We start from the raw sequence: 19,721 nt of genomic DNA on the forward strand, positions 1-19,721 counted from the left end.
CCTTGGGGTGCGAGACGATGTAAAGGTTGTGGCGTGAACTAAATGATGCCCGGAGAATGAACAGGACCAAGGCGTGAATTTATAACGTAAATTCTAATTGGCCCCGGCGCGTATGAAGACACATAGCTGGTGAACGCAACCGACACAAAGAGTGTGCGTCGGTGCGTGAGACAACACCTAGCTAGTGAACGCGACCGAGGCCTGGATCCTTCTCCCGAGCACTGGTGTAAACTCTGTGTGCTGGTGCGCGGGCGCATTGGAATTTTTGTTATAAAAACAAAGATCCGTTAAACCAATAGCATGCTCCCACGACCCCACGCCACTTGAGACGTACCGTTACCCGCTAAGGGTTGAACAATTTTTTGCTGTATTGCGATTTATGAGACGTTTCTCGTGATAATAGTTTTTTGGTTAAAATTTTAACTAAGATTTATGGGACGTTAACTTGCAACGTTACAAGCTATGAAGAGGAATATAGTAGGTGAAGGTGAACGCTAATGCATTGCAAGAGGGCTCGTCAAATCTGCCAGTGTAGTTCATCCCCGATCATACCTCTCCCTACAACGCGATGAATCCAGCATTCATACGATGAATCCTTTAAAAGTCGGGAAGTTACGATTTGATTTAATATGTTTTTAACGATATATTAACAACATATTAAAATAAATTTTATTTAAAAACAGCGACATCTATCATGTCTATCATAGGGGCTAAGAATGATTAGCTAATTGTTGCCAAATATTTATTTTTGTCTTTCTCTTATAACATAACTTAAGTGTAAGAGGGACAGGGTTACCTTGTCTATTTCAAGGCACGTGTAAATGTGACTTATGGGATTAGATAAGTGGTTTATGAATCATTCAAAATAAGACGTAATTAATAAAAGTATTTCAAATTGTGCAAGCGTGTCACCGACTCGCAGTGTGATGCGAGAGATGCGGCCGCAAATGCACCCGCTCGAGAATAGACCGCTTCTTGGCGGAGATTGTGGCAGAAATGGCATGGAGCCGCCTTACACTAAAAGTTTACAACTATTATCTAAATTACGACATATGTATCGACATTATGGTCAATTTTTTTTTAATTATATCATTGGTATTTTCTGATGATATTATGTATTCGTATACAAAGTATTAATATGTAAGAATTGATTTAATTAAAAAAATAGAGTTGTAATAACATAAAAATAAACAATGGCCAGTTTTATCATTCAAAGCTATTTCTTACAGGCGACCATAGTATGTAAACAAGACGGACAATTAGCGGATAGCGTACATGTACACTGTACAAGAGAAGTTAATATACGTTTATTAAATGTGTAATGTATTTAAAAAGACAAATGAATACATACATTTGTTTATATACAAATATATACTTGATTGCTAGCAACAATAAATTAATAACAACAAATCAACTTAAATATAGTTAGCCATTACCTAAGAGAAAATAGAAAAAGAACGCGTTATGTAAAAAAGTTTTTTAAACAATACGATTGTTTCGTTAAAGACATAAAAATTTTAATACCTGTTAATGATGGTTACCTGTAAAAAAATTCGTAGTTTAATCTTCTCTCGTGCAGGTTTTGTAATTATATCTTTAATATAAGCGTACTAGTGCGTGAAGTTTCTCACATCCCTGATGACCCCGGAGGATCATTCGCGGAAGGCGTGGACTACAGCTATTTCTTCCTAGTAATACACCGTCAATACTTCTACAGTTTATGTTTATATAAGTAACTTTGTAAAATTAGTTTAAATTAAAATGTAATTACCTTTTCACTTCATTACCAGTTTAAAATTACCATAACAAGCTGTATTTCATTATTCAAAATTTATTTTTAGTCTCATATTATCATCATGATCTTTTTAAACAAACTATGTTCACTGCTGGACATGAGCCTTTCTAATATATTTTCAAAAGGATCAGTTCAAAGCGGCCTGCATCCAACGTCTTCAGACAACATTGTGGGCGGATGACTTACGCTTCGTTTGCCGGTTTGTGGTCTCCACATAAAGCCCCAAGAGGCCAACTGCTCTGCGCGCTCTGTAGAGTAAGTTTATCCATTAGTTTACCGCAAACGACATATCGTTAGGAAATATAAATTGTATGTTTGTTTTGACATTTCTGCAACAGAAAAAACAACTTTTAAAATGAAGAAGTTTCGATTAATAATTCGAGCAACTAAATTTGGATTAACCTACTCAAATTTGGTTTGATTAGGTCTATTGTTAATAAACAAAGTTTGCTCACGGCTGAAAGAAAAGTACCTCTAGTTTGTAACAAATTGGGATCTTCTAGCATTCTTTTCATTTACCGGTGGTCACTGAAAATGATAAGTATATATCTAATAACAATATGTAAATTGTTAGCTAAGTGCAACGACCCCCCATAGGTCAACCTCAGTTTAAGATGTCACACGAACTATATTCGCATTTTATTGAAGTAATTTTATTCTAAAACATTTACGTCTCCATACTTCTCTATGTCCCTTCTAATAAATGTTGTACGAATAAAACGCAACAGTTTGTGACCGTCCGCAAACAAACCAACGTCCGCGTGATAAAAAAAAAATAAGAAAAAATCTTTATTCGGAATTCAAAAAAATTTGTGACGGGGAATTACTAAATTTAAAATTCAGTGTCGTAAATACAATAACCAGTCACTTAAAAAAAATATTTTCGTGTGTATATTTGTTTATGTGTGGTGCAATAATAAACAACGCAAAAACGAGCCAGTGTTGTCTTTCGTAAATATTTTTAAGGTAACATTTTCGTTTTCGGAACTAAAAAACACAATTAAAGCTATATGTGATAATCTTCAAACATTCTTATACCATTTCATTTAACTGTAACTAATTATAACATTTACTACATTTAAATTAATGTAAATATTTATTTTATTATGCTCTTCTCAAATATTGGTTCCTTTGTCAATTCCTTCTTGATATATACTAATATTTATAAGCTTTATTTAATTCATTATAAACAACATATAAGACCATTTTTTTTTCTCTCTTTTAGTACAGGCTGCCTATATAGCCTTAACCTTTGCAGCCAGTAATATTGTTGTTTATTATTATGATTTATAACGCTGAATTTTTTATTTAGTTGTTCTTTTATTTTCTCTTATAATTTATGTAATGGCGTACTTTATACGTTTAGACATTCTCTACCAGTCAACCCAACTCATTTAATTATCCAATTAAATGCGGGAGATTCTACTTATGTTCCTTATTTAAATTTGAGATATTCATCAATCGGCAGTTACGTAAGTATCTACGTATGTCGTTCGGAATTTAAACTTTAACAATAGACAATGCAAAAAAGAAGAAATTAGAAGAATTCTTTTTTCAAATAAACAGCATTTCATAATCGCATTCAATATACGTTAGACCACTCAGCGCAGTGTGGGCCAAGACGTAGCACGTTAGTTATATGGGAAGTTAGTTTAATTTTGATTTTTTTTTACAAATATCCTAGTATGCGTTTATCAGAGATTAAAAAGAATATTTTTAAATGTGCAATGAGTGCTATAGAAGATGGGTTTGCACACATGTGAGTACTATTTAATTAACTTTTATTTTATTAATTACAACATGTTCATTTTATTTACCTATTCGCTTTGTTTTCTACTCAAACAATATATAAGAGCCTAATATATTTTGTTTATATAATTTGTTTGAAACTATTATGAAATTATTTTCCTCGATATTGGCATACTTTATATAAAGCTTTACTTTGTATAAAGCTAAGACAGTTTCAAACACGTCGTTATCTAAGAAGAGCCCACTAAACAATTAGTTTAAATTTATTTTTTAGCCGTCTCTTTTACATACGTTCCACAAGAGTTAAATGCAAACAACTAATTTCTTAACTGTACTATTACTATTACTGTACTTAAAAAAATATTTACTACACTATAGTTTTTTAGTAAATCGATTTGTATTCATAGTTATTATTTTTGTAGATAAATACTATGAGATTAAAACGGAGATTTCATTTACAAGCTATGTACCAATCCGACAAAATTGTAGCATGTACCAACCTTAGTCGAACTTCGCTATTTTAAAAATGGTTTTAGACTACGCGCCCCAAAGCACGCGCGGAATCTGCATGTGCCATTTGGGCAGAAATGCAAGTTAGGTCGGAAAACAAAAACTAGCAATATATTATTAAATTACGCTCCATGTTTTGTCGAAAAAATATTAAATATGCAAAATCACACGTGTTTGTTACATGAAATGAGTCAACACGGCTTTGCGACGTATTATAAATAACTATTATCATCGAACTGCCTCGATAAACTCCAAATTGTTGAAAGCCATAAGCCCATCGCCGTCCGCTTAAATAACAGATAAAACGTAATTTAGAGTGATTACTACTGATTTATTATGTTAATAATAAACAAGGATTATTAAAAAAAAATTCTATTCCGTAGACTGCAAGACTTTAGTATTAAGATGATTACATTTTCATTTAATGATTTAAGTTACCCAATATTTTTTGTTTATTTCTTTCATCATTCTTATTTGATTAACCTCAAATATATGCCAGGTTGGGACGGATATTTATTTTACTGTGATTTTTACGGAATTTTTTTTTTTATATAACTATATAGATAAACGGCATTTGTTTGAATTTAATTTAAAATAATTTAAGATACCAAAACATTTTTTTTATTTACAATAATTTCAATGCAAATTAAAAAATAATCATTCATAGGAGATATAATTTGTCTTCTATATAGCCAGGTAATAACAACTGACTAAGTCGAGGTTTGTCTCCTCTGATTACTAAACGTATATTATCGTCAAGTGACAGCCTAAGCCAAGATGCCCTCGTGAACGCCTTTGAGCTAAATCACTCCATGGCGCGTCATCATCACTGATCTAAGAGCTCTGTCTTCCAATCCGGTCAAATGTAATAAGTAAAAAAGGTAATAAATGCAATAAGTAAAAATAAAACGAACACTAAAATATAGAAATAAAAGGAATAATACGTATGTTGCAAAATAAAATAAATTACTAGAATTAAAAAGTCCCTGTCCCACACGAGATAGGGGAACGAGAGGTCCCCAACAGCGGGGACCATTAAAAAAAAATCCGGTCAAATTATAGTACGTAGCTGCCAGAAGCTGGCTAAAGGGGGAACTTTCGAGCTTAGCTATCTTGTAACAGGTTTTAGACTAAGTGACCCCTGCGCCCTACTTGTCCAGTCCGCGGAATCTACAAATGTCATTTGGACAGCAGTGAAAGTTAAAAAAAAATAGATTTTTCAGCAAAAGCGTCGGAATATAGTAGGAATTATGTAATGGTAAGAGACGCACAGCTGTTCGTTCGTTTTACACACTATTTTGTAAAAGATTATTTTGCGCTGATCAGCAACTAGTCGCCTCGCAAGTGATGACAGAACGACCTAAACTAATTACGTATTTCGACGTTCTTTATTACATAATGTATACGCAGTAGTTTCATACGCTTTATCTAATATATAAAATTCTCGTGTCACGGTGTGCGAACTTGAACTCCTCTGAAACGGCTTGACTGATTTTTACCAAATTTAATATGCGTATTCAGTAGGTCTGAGAATCGGCTACTATCTATTTTCTATACCCCTAAGTGATAAAGGTTGTTCACACTTAAAAATTTTTTTTTATTTTTTTAACGAAATATTTTGTTTTTATTTTTTTATGATACAGCATACAAGAATACATACAACCATAAATTTTCACCCCTCTACGATCAACCCTTATTTTTTATTTGTAAATTAAAATATCAATTTTTTTTGCAAAACAACGTTTGCGGGATTAGCTAGTAATAGATATAATTTCAATTAACTTCATTGTATATATAGATTAATTAGTAATAAGTGTAAAATTAAAAAAGCGTTTTCAAAATTAGAATCGCTACATAATAAAATTAATTATTGTTTGTTGCATTCCAATACAAAAATAATAACATAAAGTAATTTATTTCCCAGTGTATATATAGCTGATTATAATTCATATAGATATAAAAGCTTATTGCTGAGAAATGAGCTATACATTCGTTGCTTTAAAATCTTTGCACCGACTAAACAACCTGTATATGAGGAAATCCGTAGACGAATGGAAGTACACATAGCCCTGCCGATTAGCAAGTTAAAGTTCCAATGATTACACCATTTAACGAGCACAACAGATGGCCACTGGAGCCTTAAGGAGACCACGGACTGGCTAGCTCAGCGTGGATCCTTGTAGATGGACAGATGTCTTCGGAAGACGCCTGATGTAGACCGCTTTCAATCGGTCTTACCGAAAAAACAATGCACTACTTACCACTTAAATGATGATGAAGATATGTATGACAGAAAAAAATATAAAGATTATCACTAAAAGTAATCTCTGACAAGAAGTCATCTAGGATACGATAAATACTTTAACGTCGCTAAACGTTAGTTATTTAATGGAATCAAGCGTTGCCTTGCGGGAGTCCATCCTAAGTAAGAAAAGAACCAATATTTAGCCACTGCCGCACATGCAGTGGTAGTCGTGCAACAAAGTGCACCGCCCCCCAGCCCAAACACACACAGAGCCTCTGTATTTGGCACTAATCGGTGGGGGGCGAAACACGTGTTAAGTGATTTGACAGTGGCGGTTGTGTAATTCGCATTGTTTGCCACATACGCATTTATTAGCGGGCTGGCGGGCGGTGCACTTTGTTGCACGAATAAAACGTTAGTTAATTACACTTTATTATTGATCAAAACTAAAATAAAAAGATAGATCTAGAAGGATATGCTAGTCAAAGAAATATGTACATTAAAAACAAAAATTAAATAATTTATACAGCGTTGGAACCACACGCGGTATTTTTTATAACTTTAATGGTGTAGCGAATATATAATGTATGCAAATAGATTTTGTTTAATTTTGTTTTATAAAATGCATTTAAATAGTCTGATCGGCTTAAAAACAAAACTATGTAATAGTAATTTCTATGTTGAAAATAAATATAAACTTTACATCTGTAATCAACTTCGTATAGTAAATAAGCTGTAGTTCTTTTATTTAATAGACAAACATCGACTTTAGTTGTCGAGAAATAATTCATGTAATCACTCTGTACATAGCTTATTTCAGGACTTTATTAAGTGCCCTTTTTTATTCGTGGGGAAATCCATAGGATGGAATGCATGGGATACCCCTCCACTGCAGAAGTAACGAAAGGGTTATGCCGGATTCCTACCAGCTAAACCCTTACGGTCTTCTTGAACATCAAACATTCATGCTGGAGGGTTGGTGTTTGTGGGGAGGGGGGGGGGGTTGGAGAAAGGCGCGGTATAACACATCCGACATCCGAGTTTATTTTATTTTTATTTTTTTTGAAGTTTAAAAATCGAATTCTGCTACCGGACATCTTTTAAAAGATTTCCATTTATGTACTGACTAGTAATGAGACATTTAGAAAGATAAGGCTTTCATTAACATAAAATTGTCTAAAAATATCTCTTTCGCTTACTTGGTTTTGCTTACTAGCTTAGCTAAGATCAGCTTACGAAATTCCACCCAGAAGGAAGTTAAAAGGGTGCGGTCATTAAAAAATGCATAGTCTGAAACCCTGTCTTTGTATAAAATATTTCTTTGGCATGTTAAAAATGATCCATAATGGATTTTATATAATAGCACCAATAAAAAGCACTGCGAGCTTCGCAAAGTGCAAGACTGCGATAAAAAGATTTTTTATACGGATATAAAATAAAATATCCATAAAATAGTGTGATTTACCAGAAATTTTTAGTGTAACAGGAAATTGAATTCACTATATGCGACATTATTTTGTCTGGCACAGACAAATGCTGTCTGCAAGTTGGGAAAAGTGCTTTATATAATTCTACCATTGACCAATTAGTGCACCTGGATCAAATATGAAACAGATGCAGTGTGATAATCTATCATACTTATTTTTATATCTGGCAATGTTTATATGATTCTTATTCTCTTGGCGTACCTTCAAAAAGGGTTATACGGTATTAAAAATATCAACACTTCCAATATTCGGATTTATCATCACTCAAATTTTACACTAGCATAGTCTGATATAGGTTAAATAGCATAGCTATGCTATGTTAAACTATGCTAATTGGAAATATAGCTTAGCTAGCTAAAATAGCGTAATTTATAAAGACGAAGGTCTTTGACTGACACGTGTTGTGATATAACATATGGATTCGAGACGTGATCGCTTACCATGGACCTTGTTTTCTAGAAAAATACTCTTCCCTCCATCATGTTTTCTTTCACTTTCTCTCTCATCCTTCACAATTTCTATTATTATTCCCTCTTTCATCCTGCATATTTTCAATCGTTCAGCATACATTCAACATAAAGCATTCACCCACATTATATCCATGCATCGCCTCCCATCCCTCGCCACACTTCCTACTACAAGGTTTTGTTATTACATCACCCACCGCCCTGCAACAAAATCGCATGAAAGTGTGGCGCCTCTTTACCTGTTCCAAAAGGGAAGCGATGTTGCCGTAAGCAATGCTGCTGTCTATACCTTATGTGCAGGCTCAAGGTTACCCAGAGAGCTATTGAGATTCGTGCCTAGGCACGAAGCTTCGCCGTGATATCCAATGAGAAATGAAGAAGATTCGTAGATGAACCAAAGTCATCGAAGTAGTTCAAAGAATTGCTCATGGGCAGGGTATATCGCTCGTGTAGCTGACGGCCATTGGGGCCGAAGGTTCAAGAGTGGTGACCATGAGTCAGGAGACCCGACGTGGGTAATCCTCCATCTAGGTGGACTGACCACAAAGCCAAGGTCGCGTGAAGTCGCTGGATACGGGCAGCACGAGAACTGCCAGTGTGTGAGTGACTGACCTTTGAGGGACGCCTTGCAGTATCTATCGCTGGCATAAATTAATATAAAAAGTATTACTTTTACACTATGTACAATAAAGCGTTTTTTATTAAGAAAATAATATAAATAGCATCGATAGCTTAACTCCAGTAGCTGCAACACTAATACACGCTAAATACCGCCCGAAATTCGCGGCTTTATTGTATGCTTCGCATATTGTTAAAAGCAGAAGCTAAGAGTGCAGAAGGAACGTCTTTTCTCGCTATCTTAGTTATTCTTATTAACCTTACCACTGTTTGTTTTTGTCCTGATTTTTATTTAACTTGCAATTCGGCGAATTGCATTTTTTACTCGGACAATATTCGACTTGTAACGGAAAGTTAAACCTTTAGCATTTTTCATTCATCGAGAAGACGATGATAATTAAATACGTATCTGAATTATAACTTACGCTTACACATAGCTGATTGTGGATTCCTTTATAGCCGCTGCACTAATTTAATTTATTTTAATTAAGTTCTACTAACTATAATCGCATATCATAAAAAAAATTCTCTAATAAGTACTATAAATAGATTAAGCATTTTGAAAAAAAAACGTCTTTGTCGCGTTGCATACTCCATAGTTTTGCACTTTTCTTAATTTATAAAACATAACAATTGTAGAGTGTTATAAATAAATGATCCACGCAAAATATTGATTTCGTTCCAAATAAATCATTAATATAGCCAGGCTTTGATGTTTCCTTTTGTAGCAACATTGGAGCACAAGTGGCAGTGGGCAGGTCACAAAACGTGCAGAAATGATAGCCGCTGGAGCCTTAAGGTTTTGGAGCAAAAACCACATTCACCAACAAACATGACACACATGACTTGTGAGGCCTCTGTCCAGGAGTTCACTTCATACGGCTGGAATTATGACGATGATGAACTCAATGAGCTCGTTTAAATAATTTCTTAGCGAAAGTCATTAATGGCAAATCACCACTATCCGAACTTTGAATGTAACACGCGAGAGGACGTCAGCGTTTCAAACTGGCTTTCAAGGACCGGTACTAAGGCGTAGATTTATAAACTATAACCACTTATATTTTCTTTTCCTTAAATGGCTTAAAAGTAAACTGCACATCGGAGGATAGGATATCATAAAAGTACATGTTGTGAAGTATTTTTTGTTATCTGGTACTTCGTTTTATTTTAGGCATTGGCAACAATTATTTACTGGGTACGAATCACAGATAATACAGACAACAATTAAGCAATGTTTTTGATTTACAAAAAAAAACGTAATTTAGCTACTGAAATATAACACCCGACGTTGTCTGTGGTTAGTTTTTGGCGCTGTGCGACCGCTCTGACATTTGCTGCGCCGTCGCCCGCCAAAATCGTTCGCTCGACGATCGGGAGCGAGTATTTATATTGGCCCAGTTATTTATGGGTCGATCAAATCGATTAAACCACTTCCTGGTGGTTATGTGTACATTATTTCGAAATTGTATAGACCACATGCTGTGTCAAAAATGTTATTTTTAAGGGGTTTTAATACCTTCAATCTTTACCGCTTCTTAGAATTATTTATTGAGAGGCGAAGGACAAAATGTCACAACGATCAGACGCCCATGCAAGGCGCACCAGCTCTATCTCCTTATAGGCTTTGGCTACATCGCATTTAGTCCTGAAAACAGAAATAACTTTTATTTATTTTTCATTCATGTCAGCTGCATTGCAAAGCAATTGCAAAGCACAGGCCTTCCCTAAAGATCAACACGATGACAGGTCTTGTGCCGCCATCATCTAGTAACTACCTGATTACGTCATCGTTCCGCCTAATGAGGAGCTTATCCATGTAGCGTCTGTCAGTTCACCCGCGAACCTTTCAGCCGCCATTTCAACCATCAGCCGTAGGTTGCGCAACTATGTGCCTCGCCAACTGCCACTTTGGACGGGCAATTGTTCACGATACGTCGATGGCTCTGGTTCTTTTGCGGGTCTCCTCATTTTTGATTTGATCTCGTAGCGATACCTCGAACATATCTCTCTCCAGGGCTATATTCGAAAGTGGATGGGTGCTGTTAGCCGTTTTGGCTTTTACAGCTTCAACGGACTCAGGGCTCGCGGATCCGAAATCCGCGAGCTAATAAACTTAAAAAAATTCTACGTCAGATGCTTCACCTGACGTATTGTATTAGCTAATTGTTACCTAGTAGGTTTTCGGAGAAAGGTGTGATCCCTTCCTCCGAAGACATTTCATCTGAATAGATATCTCTCTCCATCGTTCATCGTTCTCGTTATATATACGTAATAACCTACGATGATCTTTAAAATAGTCGAGATAAAAAATATACATGAAACAGTCTTGATTGTTATATGATCTAAAGATTGATGTATGTTTGGAACTATTAATTTCTAAAATACGTTAAATTATATTATTTAAAAGGAAATTGCATTATTTATGCACGTATTTCTATTAAAAGACAGCAGCTAAAACGTGAATATGTCTGCAAAATTTTGCGGTATTAGATAATGAAGAATTCTTATATGGCGAAATAATTAATGTGGCAGGCTTTTTACAGCCCTTTGAGTTAAACATGTAGTGGTAAATTATCATATTCTTCTACGCTCTACACGCGCCACAAACATATCAAACTGTTAAACTTTTAACTTGTCACTGAAGTAATTGCATTCTTATGGCGGGCAAGCTCGATGAAACTGTAAATTCCGAAACTCCGACAAGTGTTAGTCAGTGTCAAAAAACGTCCTTATAGACGCTAATATATATATATATATTTAGGACTGTTTGTGATGGTCATTTTTGTACGTCAGGGCAAAAAATCTAAGGAGAGCATGTTATACAATAATTCTTATTAAAAATTTTAAAAATGCATTTTTTTAATAATATATTAGCTACATTCGAACCTTTATATTAACCCGCGAGTCCCAACTGACGTCACGCTTCAAGAAAAAAAAATAATTGTCTTGTGGACAGATGATTGAATTATTTAGTACAACAGGACAAAAACTCATACGCCGCGCAACTGTGGGAATCGTTCATAATATTGTTCCCGCAGTTGTTTAAGCAGCCGTGTAACTTTCTTAAAAACAATCATTTTGTAAAAGCGCTCCGCTTGGAACAGACATGTTTAACCTTATAATACCATATATGCATGATAAATACTTTCTTTATTATTTAGTAAAAACAAACCTAAATGGTATTATATAATATATACTTACTAATTTATATGTACATTACTGTATTTTTATTAAAAAAAATTATGACATCACTGGCCGTTTAAAAAGTTATATAGACTGTACTGATACGTTAGCGACTCGGTGAATTAAAAAAAAAAAAAAAGGCGGTAAAATAATGAGTGCGCTGCGGTGCGACGTCGATTCGGATTCAAATTCGAGCTCCGAGGGCGACGTGGACTCCGGCATCGCTGACGAGTTGCAACTCGAGCCGAGGAAGGACCTCGACTGCATGGAGCTTTCAGAGTTCTTTAGCTATTGGTAAGTCTTTGTAATGTACTTAGTTATTTATATAATTAACTTAATCATACAATAAGCCTTTTGGCTGACATAATATTGATGATATGCCACTACGCACTAGAGGTGCTTTGAACTAATCTGATTTGATGAAAGAGTTTTTGTTAATGTCGCCGAAAGTACTAGCGCTAAAAGAAGAGAAATTGGTTTAAAGGCTTTTAAATGCAAGATGAATAGAACCTATTAAACAGCGTTACTATCGGCCCTTGAATCTGTCAGTTCATTTCTTGCCTGAGAGAGAGAATGTGTGGCTATCGCAACATTACAATAAACCTTGTCGTATTCATGAGTTGTTTCTCATAATAACCAATACAAGAAATATAAAATGTTATGATTAATTTATAAAATTAAGATGAAACATTTTTTTCTTTCTTCGATATTTCAAACATATATATTCTACCATAAGAAAAATAAATTGTCTTCTTTTGGTGATAATTGTGTAATTTTTTTTTATTCGTGCCGTTATTAAAACTAATTATTATCGGTATAAGTTGTTGTACCTATTAGAAGGTTGAAGACAGAGTTGGATTTAGAGAAAAGAGGGCTAAAGGTTTGTTTACCAGTCTCTTCAGGACACATATCTCACATCTTAACAATTACCTATATTGCTACATGTTATTGCCACCCAAAAATTATTTATATGGTACATATTATAATATATATGTATAAGTTATTTGTAACTACCTGAAATAATTTTTTTTTTACATTCATATATAACTCTTCTGTTATAATAGGTATAAATGTATGCAATGGTTTAATTTTAAAACAAAACAGCACTTTTTGAAACACTTCTTTTTTCAGCCGAGAGACGCTCATTACAAAGCATAGGGCCTGTCTCAAAGATTTACACGATGACGGTTTTTCGCCAGTGACTTTCCACAATCTTAACTATGTTGTCTGTCTACCTAGTGAGAAATAATCTGTGATACTTTGGGAATGGGGAGGAAGGATGAAAGGCGATGGTTGTATGACAATATTGCTTATGGAGTGAAAATTTTTTTTGTTGGATGAAAGAGAGAAAAAGCTTGAGAGATACCATGAAGGAAGAAAGAAGACATATGTTAGTCAGAAAGTATATTTGATGAACTTATTACTGAAATTGTAAGGTTTCCTTTCCCACACTAGAAAGGAGGAACGAAAAAAAATATGTTTTAATAGATTAGACTTTAAGTTAAATTTGCATTAATAAAATTTACTTCTGTCAAAAGTATTACGCAGAGATTTATTTGAATGTCTAAATCAATTTAAAAAAAAACCTTTCGGCCGCAATGGCTATTGGTTGCACACTGTGTACTCAAAATGATTACTTCCTACAACCTTTTTCATTTTAATTTTTTTTACTTGGGATTGTTATCATTTGAATATTTTTCTATCGTTAACTATGTGCGTTATCACGTGATTTCAGCTTGACTTGGTTCATGAAAGTACCTGTATTTTTCTTAACGTCAAATAATATTTTGTACATAATTGCCATTTAAATTATGACAGGCGCTTTGTAATGTATAAGGAATATGAAAAAAAAACAAATTTGATCAATTTGAAAAACTTATATTTTAAAATTTGTTTATTTTATAATACATTAATCAATACATACTAATATTATTTTGAAACGTTTTTGATTAAACACTTGCAGTGAATATGTATGTTGATTAATTGACAGATATAAGTTATTTCAATTCTTATTTTACACCATATTCACGATCTTCATTGGGCATGCTGAAACCAAAATATTATAATTATATATTTCAAAATAGATACCTCTTTTCTCTGCATAATTTTAGAACGTTATTGATTTCATACACGATTAATTAGTTTTTTAATAGGTAAATTATTCTATCTTAAAAAATAATTATAATAAAAACTTGAAAAGTTTCAGAAGGTAAAATGATTATTGAAACATCGTATCTATTTATCTTTCTGGGAAGTTATGTAGCAGAAGTACGAGATAAGCTCAAATGAGGGCTAATATGTAAAATCGTATAATATACAATTAAGTACTCTTCCGTTAGCCGGAGGCAAAGGCTGTGAACTAAACGAAAGACTTATTTAGTTGAGAACCATTCAAAATAATTAACGCTGGAATATAAAAATAATCATTATTTTTGGCTTAAACTGTTTTGTCAAGAACACATTCATATCGCACATTGCGCTCTTTTTTTTCTAGCAGGCAATTCTCTTGATTGAATCTATCTTCTTCAGTTCTAACTAAATCTTATTTTGCAAAGAGAAATATGCAAATGAAAATATACGTACTTTAGAATGAATTTATAAAATTGATCACATGGTCTCAAATATTCACTTTAACATTATAAGAAATTTAGAGGCATTGCCTATAATTTGGTTCAATTTTTTGATAAGCCTTATAATTTTATGGAACAACACTGTCAATAGATTGACACTTCCACTAAATAAAAAAATTACTCACCGGCATACCGCCTCCGGGGGCGAAGCCCCTGTCGGGTACGATGCACATATCCTGTTCACTCTCAGCGTACCCGCTGTTATACACTACATTGATCCCACTACTGTTGTCTACCACATTAACCCCACTGTCGCTGTTGTCTACCACATCCACCCCACTATCGTTGTTGTTTACCACATTTACCCCGCCATCATTACTGTCAACTACATTGACGCCTCCACCACCGCTGTTGTCTACCACGTTGACCCCACCAGTATTATCAACGACCTATGAAAAATTATTGATGACATTGAGACATTTCAAACAGAATAATTCTAAACATTAGTAGGATTACTAGTCTATCTTCGCTGTTAGAATTACTTTAGTCTGTCAGTTTGGACCGCTGGGAAATCATGGTTTTAGGGTGTTGACCAGGGACTGACACAATATTGTTAAGGTTGTCGGAAGACTTTTAGTCCAGGCCGCATTGAACCGGTCCTATAGAAATCTATTGGAGAGGCCATATATCCAACTGTGGCCGAAATGTTAAGGGCGATTCACAGTATGTCCTTTCTTCTATATAAATAATCTACGTGAATAAAAATGAATCATTTAAAGCCCAGCGGTGGATGTAAGAGGTAACCTTTTTTTTATAAGCAATCTTGAAATAAAGTAATCACTCTGCAATAATTTTTTTTTGTAAAGCCTTCATGCCTAAAAGCTGTATTTTTCGTCGCTGATATTGTTTATACAAGATACTTAGTATGCATCATAAGTATTGTGAATGTTGTTATACCTTAAATAAACAGGTGCGACATTTTAATGCACCTGCTTCAGGTGTAGTTTTTTCAGTAAATAAATGAAATAATATTAATATAAAATTGTTATAACATGGAGGCCAACGTACAAGACAAAATGGCAGTGTTATCTAATGATAATAATTTGAAGAGGCAGGTAATTGCTGCAAATGTTTCAATCTGCAGCTACCAAGTTTCTTCCAGCATTTGTTGGTAGATCTCAAAGATAATGTAAGAGAAGGACCAATATTTAGCCACTTCCGCACATGCAGTGGTAGTCGTGCAATAAAATGCACCGCCCGCCAGCCCGCTGATAAATGCGTATGCGGCAAACAATGCGAATCACACAACCGCCACCGCCAAATCACTCAACACGTGTTTCACCACTCCACGGGGCATCTTCAGGAGTTATGTTACACCGATTAGTGCCAAACACAGAGTCAAAAGGTACTTAGGATGGATATCCGCGAGGTAACGCCTGATTCCATTAAATATCAAAGATAATGAGCTGTATACCTGCACGCCGCTGTCTCCATCGACCACGCTCACGTATTCCGACATCCTGACGAGCCCACACGTGTGACAAACACAAAACAGCTTATCAAACTGGACACTTGTGTGTAAATTCATTTTATCAGGCATAAGAGATACCACTAAAACTACAGACTTGTCACGATTTTTACTTTTTTTTTTACTTCATAATTTTAATGGAATAAAAAGTTTACATTCTTTATTATAATAACTCGCACAATTTTTTTTAAGTAAACAGTTCAAACAAATTAAAAGAAAAAGTTAATAAATGGAAGATAGAAATGCGTGGTCGGAGGATATTTTATTCCAGTGAGATACTTGGCAATGAAATATGGTCTCTCATTTTCTAACCAATAGGCAAGCTCAGTATATACTTGTTACAAATCTATACATTATTCATTTTTATCATTCGGTCAGTATTTATCATTCGGTCAGTTTAAAAGCCGGTAGACGTGGTGGTAAGCGCTGAACTAGGTGGACCACAACATAGTTTAGGAAAATCGTTGGATAAGGACGGGTCATCGTGCTGATCTTTTCGAGAGACATGCATTGCAGTGGGCATCTATGAGCTTAAAAAAAAGAAGAAAGTTTAGAATTATAAGAATAATTTTTGTGTCACCTAGTTTAAATGTTTTATGTCATTTTGATGTATGTTCAGTCTTCCGCGTGTCGTAATCATTACTGACAATGTAACAGACGACGGTAATAATAATACTTTCCGACGGTAAGTTTAATTGCGAATAAATGAATAATTAAATAATGGCCCTGGGATACTATTTTTATATTGGTACTTCATCGAAGTGAATTGTGTTCTTATAAGATAATAAAGTTATTCTCTTGGATAGACATGTAGCGCCAACGGCAAACAATTCTGCGCGCAATATGGGCTGCCTACAATTATTACTATGTTCAAATACTAAGTAGTCGCACCAGACAAGAACAGATTACTACGATAATTTGCTTTATCGATCGATATATTACTTAAAATAGATAAATCTGGTCGAGGTTTGGTATTCAAAAGATTATTACGTTACACGTAATATGAATTTGCACACTTGTGCACTTTACCATTAACGCTTCGTTGTTTCAGCACATAGACAGCTTCCCCCAAAGATATTTGTGGGAAATACATACCATTATTACGGCTTGGCGGTTGAAGTGTGGTATTATGGTACGTAGAGTACGCTGCTGTCCATCTTCTGGTATCTTGTTTGTGGACAATTGCAATCCTATATAATTAGCGCACAAATTGTGAATATATAACATTGTATCCGTATCCATATGACCTTTGATTGCATGTCACAGTGTTTTACCGCTAAGCTATGACTGTTATCATGAACTACGCATACTAAAACTAATTTTTTATCAATTATTATCAAAATAATGAATCGCACGTTTTGTATAATAATGATATAAAAAACACAAAAATGATATCAGGCTGTACGAATGATTTATGTGGTGTAATAAAAAATACGGTGAATGAATTTTATTTCAAGAAGTACTGTATCGTTTCAAAGAATATATTTTACAGTGTGAATCATCGAGATAGTCTGTGGCAAGTTTGAACAAGTTGCACTTTCTCTATCAACTTCCACAGAAGAGTAGTCATACTCGCTGTATTTGTTGCGCATCATGGAGTTTCAATAACGCATTAACATAAACAACAACATAACAATTGTTTTAAGTTACTTAAAAGTGTCTAAGAGGCTCATGAAATGTTTGACAAGCGATATGAGTGATGTTGAAGCGCGAATTTAAAGGTTGAGCTTAAAATCTTAAAATAGAACAAAATAAGGTAAAAATGGCCGATGAAAATGTGTGACGGGAATATATCGCGGCTTGTTGTTGTAGAATACCAGGAATTAAAACGTAATTTAGTCTGATGGACAATGTAGAACATTGCAACGAAAGTGATGTACAGAATCAGCTATTATGACAGTATTTGAATTTAGTGAAATCGGAACAAAACACGTCATGCGTTCATTTCTGATACGCAGATTTTTTTTTAAACATGGTGAACTTAGAACTTGTTATTTCTATTTTTACGTTAAAATACATACTCAATTTGAAATAAATAAATAATAAAAAACTTATTAAGTAATAAACTTTTACAGTTATCTATTCATAAATCTACCATATTTTTTAATTGCATGTAGGCAAAGTAGTTGCCGGTTATTGCCCGTTTGTAAAAAGTTAGAAATCATAGAATTATCATATTTTATTCTGTTACTCCTCAATTCAAATATTTTATTTAAGTAGGAATTTATACGCACTTTGATTCCAAAGTCAATTATTTATAATATTATAATAAAAATTAGTAAGTTCCACACATTTCTATCATCTAAAAACTGAACGATATATTAAATTGTTTTAAAAATATACTTTAACATTAGATTTAAAATTAAGAAAAGGTCTAAGATATCTTGTGAAATATTGTTCAATAGAAAAACAACATTTTTTAATTTCGATAAAGTTTATTACTATACAGTGTGTTAGTTTAATATATTATTATAAAACACTGTGTCCACTGACTGATGTACAGTCATTTAAACTTTGAGGCCAATTATCGATAGCTGCATGCATTCTTTCTGGGAAAATCCTTCAATTGCCAATTGTATGTTATAAGGGCTACAAATTGTCATAGCCTTAAGAACAAGCCTTATTCTCTAAAACTGACTATCAATCATAATCCATTGATTTAAGATCTGGACTAGACGACGGCCAGTCTTCAACTCTGATAAAGTCCGGAATGTTCGTTTTTAACCAAGATTGGAAGGATCGAACTTTATGACCCCATATTTTTTTCACATAAATATCTCAGACACTCCTTCATAGTTAACACCACACCAAATCATCACTGAAATAGTACATTGCTCCCTCCGTACTCTGTTGACTGGATTAGTAAATAGAAAGGTACTTTAGAGCTTTCTATTAATATGTATATCGCTCTCATCCTCGCTCTTTGAAAGGATATATTTAATAAACTTCTTAAATTTATGACCATTACAACTTATTGTACAAAATTATACGTACAATATTTACCTGTAATATAACCCTGTAATATTACCTGTATATAATTCTAGTTATGAGTTATGAGTTTTTAGAATTTTTCCGCTTCTTTTCCCAGCGCTAACACTTTCTGACGTTAGTAGTAACATTAGCCACGCAAAAGTAAACGTTTATTTTAAATGTTGATGCTGTTAACCCGGAAGCTTTAAAAGCTTCATTGGAACTAAGTTCACGGAACGAAAGAGTCCATGAACTTAAAAAAAGTAACCAACCAATTCCAGGTTCGTTCTTCTCAAAGTCCTGAAGCTTGAATCATAATACTAATCGCGTAATGAGTAGCAGCCCAAGCAAAGATGCCCACAGGTCACCATGAAGCACCCGCTTGGGTACACTTGGGTGCATTTGAAGTATTGACTTGAGCTGAATCTCTCGAGGAACCACTCGATATAACTTACGTAAATGCGGTTTAGGCAAACCGCCTTCTGCGCTCTGTCTTCTGCCCTAATTAAGGCGTAAATCGAAACTAAAAAAATATTTTAATACGTTGCCGTCGTAGTCATTGCAAATCAGTTACTATGAAACATGTCACTGGAATA

The 19,721-nt window shown here is 34.2% G+C and overlaps 1 protein-coding gene across 1 annotated transcript; it reads right to left on the bottom strand.

Moving 5' to 3' along the window:
* Positions 1–14,091: 14,091 nt before the first annotated feature.
* On the bottom strand, positions 14,092–16,178 carry LOC137926115 (DNA-directed RNA polymerase III subunit RPC1-like). Its single transcript, XM_068769642.1, has 3 exons — positions 16,102–16,178; positions 14,813–15,076; positions 14,092–14,103 (listed from the first exon to the last, which is right to left on the bottom strand). Exons 1-3 carry the CDS (start codon positions 16,144–16,146, stop codon positions 14,092–14,094), a joined length of 321 nt encoding a protein of 106 aa, XP_068625743.1. The 5' UTR covers positions 16,147–16,178.
* Between the last annotated feature and the right edge of the window lie 3,543 nt (positions 16,179–19,721).

This window comes from Battus philenor, unplaced genomic scaffold (assembly GCF_028537555.1).
Source record: "Battus philenor isolate CCGP_79_NKW_IND1 unplaced genomic scaffold, ilBatPhil1.0.hap1 SCAF_29, whole genome shotgun sequence".
Classification (NCBI taxonomy): domain Eukaryota; kingdom Metazoa; phylum Arthropoda; class Insecta; order Lepidoptera; family Papilionidae; genus Battus; species Battus philenor.